Source organism: Arachis ipaensis, chromosome B3 (genome assembly GCF_059453495.1).
Source record: "Arachis ipaensis isolate K30076 ecotype BB chromosome B3, ASM5945349v1, whole genome shotgun sequence".
Taxonomy (NCBI): domain Eukaryota; kingdom Viridiplantae; phylum Streptophyta; class Magnoliopsida; order Fabales; family Fabaceae; genus Arachis; species Arachis ipaensis.
Window position 1 is genome coordinate 41,899,293 of NC_142438.1, and position 3,119 is coordinate 41,902,411.

The 3,119-nt window shown below is 35.4% G+C and overlaps 1 protein-coding gene across 1 annotated transcript; it reads left to right on the forward strand.

Annotated features, from left to right (window-relative positions):
* Positions 1-209: 209 nt before the first annotated feature.
* Positions 210-2,860, forward strand: LOC148570412 (uncharacterized). Its single transcript, XM_088509997.1, has 4 exons — positions 210-2,073; positions 2,168-2,372; positions 2,475-2,614; positions 2,698-2,860. Exons 1-4 carry the CDS (start codon positions 210-212, stop codon positions 2,847-2,849), a joined length of 2,361 nt encoding a protein of 786 aa, XP_088366123.1. The 3' UTR covers positions 2,850-2,860.
* Positions 2,861-3,119: the final 259 nt, after the last annotated feature.

Consider the following 3,119-nt stretch of genomic DNA (forward strand, 5'->3'; position numbering starts at 1 on the left):
TGTTTTATTAATTTCACTTATGAACTGAACTGAACTGAACTGAACTGCATTGTGTTGTGTTGTGGACTGAACTGAACTGCATTGTGTTGTGTTGTCAATTTCTGATTTCAATTTCTGATTTCATTTTCTGTGAACTGAACTGAACTGAACTGCATTTTCTGTATTGTGTTGTGTTGTTTAATTTCATACATGTTTTATTAATTTCAGTTATGGAAGATAGTATTAATCAAGAAGCAACTGCTGATAACAATGCTTCTGTGAATAATAACATGTCTGCCGATACTCCTATTCTGAATGATGAGGCTAATCCTAATTCCCGTAGTGCTAACGATAGTCATTCACAAGGTTCTTCTAACCTTAGGGGAAAAACAGATTTAGCTTGGAAATATGTTGCTCTACAACACGTGAATGGAAAACCACAATATCAATGTTTATTTTGTCTACAAGTTTTCAATGGAGGTGGAATTCACAGGATGAAGAAACATCTAGCAAAGATTACTGGAGACGTGAAAAAATGTCCTAAAGTTCCATATGATGTGGAAAAACAGATGGAAAGTTTGTTGAAAGATATTCAGGCCAGCAAAAAGAAAAGAAAAGTAAGTTTTGGTGAAGAGGGTGGTGATGAGGTAGAAGATGCAATTGATGAGGCAATAGCTCAAGAAAAACAGGAACAGCAGCGTACCTCGAGTCAGCAAGGAGTTGGAGGCGATCCAAAGAAAAAAGCCAAAGTCATTCCTCCTATGTTTGCACCAAGAACAACTCCAGGAGCTCAACCAAGTATTAAAAGTGTTATGCAAAACAAAGAGGCGGTACACGAGGTTGATAAACGATTTGCTCGGTGGCTTTTGGATTGTAAAATTCCATTTAATGCTGTGATGTCGCCATATTTCCAAGATATGTTAGATGGTGTTGCTGGTATTGGACCTGGTTACAAGGGGCCTTCTTATGATAAGTTAAGGGTTCATTTGTTGGCTGATCTTAAAAGAGAAAGTCAACTGCTAGTTGATAGTTATAGGAGTGCATGGAAGGAAACTGGATGTACCCTCATGGCTGATGGTTGGACAGATCAAAGACAAAGAACATTAATCAATTTCTTGGTGTATTGTTCTAAAGGTTTGTGCTTTCTGAAATCAGTAGATGCTTCCAGTATGGTAAAAAATGCTTCACACTTGTGTACTTTGTTTTCTGAGGTGATTGAATGGATTGGCCCAAATAATATTGTGCATGTTGTGACTGACAATGCAGCCAATTATGTTGCTGCTGGTAGGCTTATCAATAGAAAATATGATAATATCTATTGGTCACCATGTGCTGCTCATTGCCTTAATCTTATTTTAAAAGATATAAGCAGCATGGCGCATATTTCTAACCTTGCAACTCGTGCTTCAAAGATCACAGTATTTGTGTACAATCATACGGTTTTCTTATCTTGGCTAAGAGAAAGACCTAAGTGGAGAGAAATTGTACGTCCTGGTGCAACCCGGTTTGCAACTGTGTTTATTACATTGAAGAGCATCTTTGACCGTAAAAAAGAGTTGCAACAATTGGTTGTAGATTCAATTTTCACTGATCACAAATTAGGAAGGAGTGCTACTGGTAGAGCTGTGAGTGCTATTATTCTGGATGCAAAATTTTGGGACGATTGCTTTACTGTATGTAAACTTGTGAGCCCTCTGATTTACTTGCTGAGGGTTGTTGATGCTGATGACCCCCCATCTTTGGGGTATGTTTATGAAGGAATGCTAAGGGCAGAAGATGCAATTAAGGAGATGTTTAGGCAATCCAAGACTGCATATCAGCCGTACACAGATATTATCAACTCAAGATGGGACAAGCATTTGAAGAAAGATCTTCATGCGGCAGCTTACTTCCTGAATCCTAAATTCTTTTTTAATGAAAATTATAAAGAAGCACCTGATGTTATGCGAGGTTTGCTTGATCTTGTTACCTTGTATTGCAAGTGTAACAATTTGGATTCAGTTCAGACAATGAAAGAAATACATTTATATAGAGATCGGAAGGAAAGTTTTGATAGACAAGAAGTTATTCCAGCTGCATCTGAACTTAAGCCTGGTAAGAATATGGTTGAATATTTGTTTTAACTTGTTTTATGCTCCTATGTTCTTAATTAATATCTTATAATATGTTATGGTTTTATAATTGGTAGATGAATGGTGGAGGTTATTCGGAGGCTCTGCTCCATGTCTACAAAAGATAGCTGTTCGCATTCTTAGCCAAGCATCTGCTTCTTCTGGGTGTGAGAGAAATTGGAGCCTTTTTGACCAGATTCATACAAAAAGAAGAAATAGATTGGAGCATGATAGACTGAATGACATTGTTTATGTTACCTATAATTTGCGTCTTAAATCCAGGTAATATATGTTTCATGAAATACTATATTGTTTCATTTGTAATCTTTATCATAATAAATTTGTAAATTATTAAATCTCCATATATTGTATTTAACTTTTTAGGAAGGAAAAAGAAAAAAGAAAGCAAAAGACACAACATGATCCAATTGATTATGAAAGTATCAGTCAAGTTGACTTCTGGGTGACTGAAGAGGTTGTAGAGAAAGAGCCTGATCTTCCTAGTAATGTGGATGACTTATTGCGTGAGTATAGTATATTTAGTTTCTAATGATTTATTAGAATCTTGTTAGTTTATAATATAATGATAACATTTCTATTTTATTAGGTGAAATTGATGCTGATTTATATCAAAGTGGCGGTGGTAGTAGTGGTCTTTATGCTGCATCTCTTTCTTTTGCTGATCAGGGTGGGAATGAAGGTGAAGATCATCCCACCGAAGCAGATTTGCAACAAGTTCTTGCGGATTTTGATAATTGATAAACCATGATGTTGGGATTTCATATTTACATATGCTTTTATTACTATTTAACTTTTGAGTTTGGATTTTGATAAGATCATATGTATTTGGTTGATGATATTTTATGTAGTGTTTTTAATTTCGAAGATATTTTAAGATTTGTATCAGACTATAATTATATTTTAGGATGTGTATTTATAATTTATTTATTATTCTACTCTAAAACGGTTTTTTCGGTTGAACCATCGGTTGAACCGGTTAGACCAGTGAACCAGTGAACCAGTGACTAG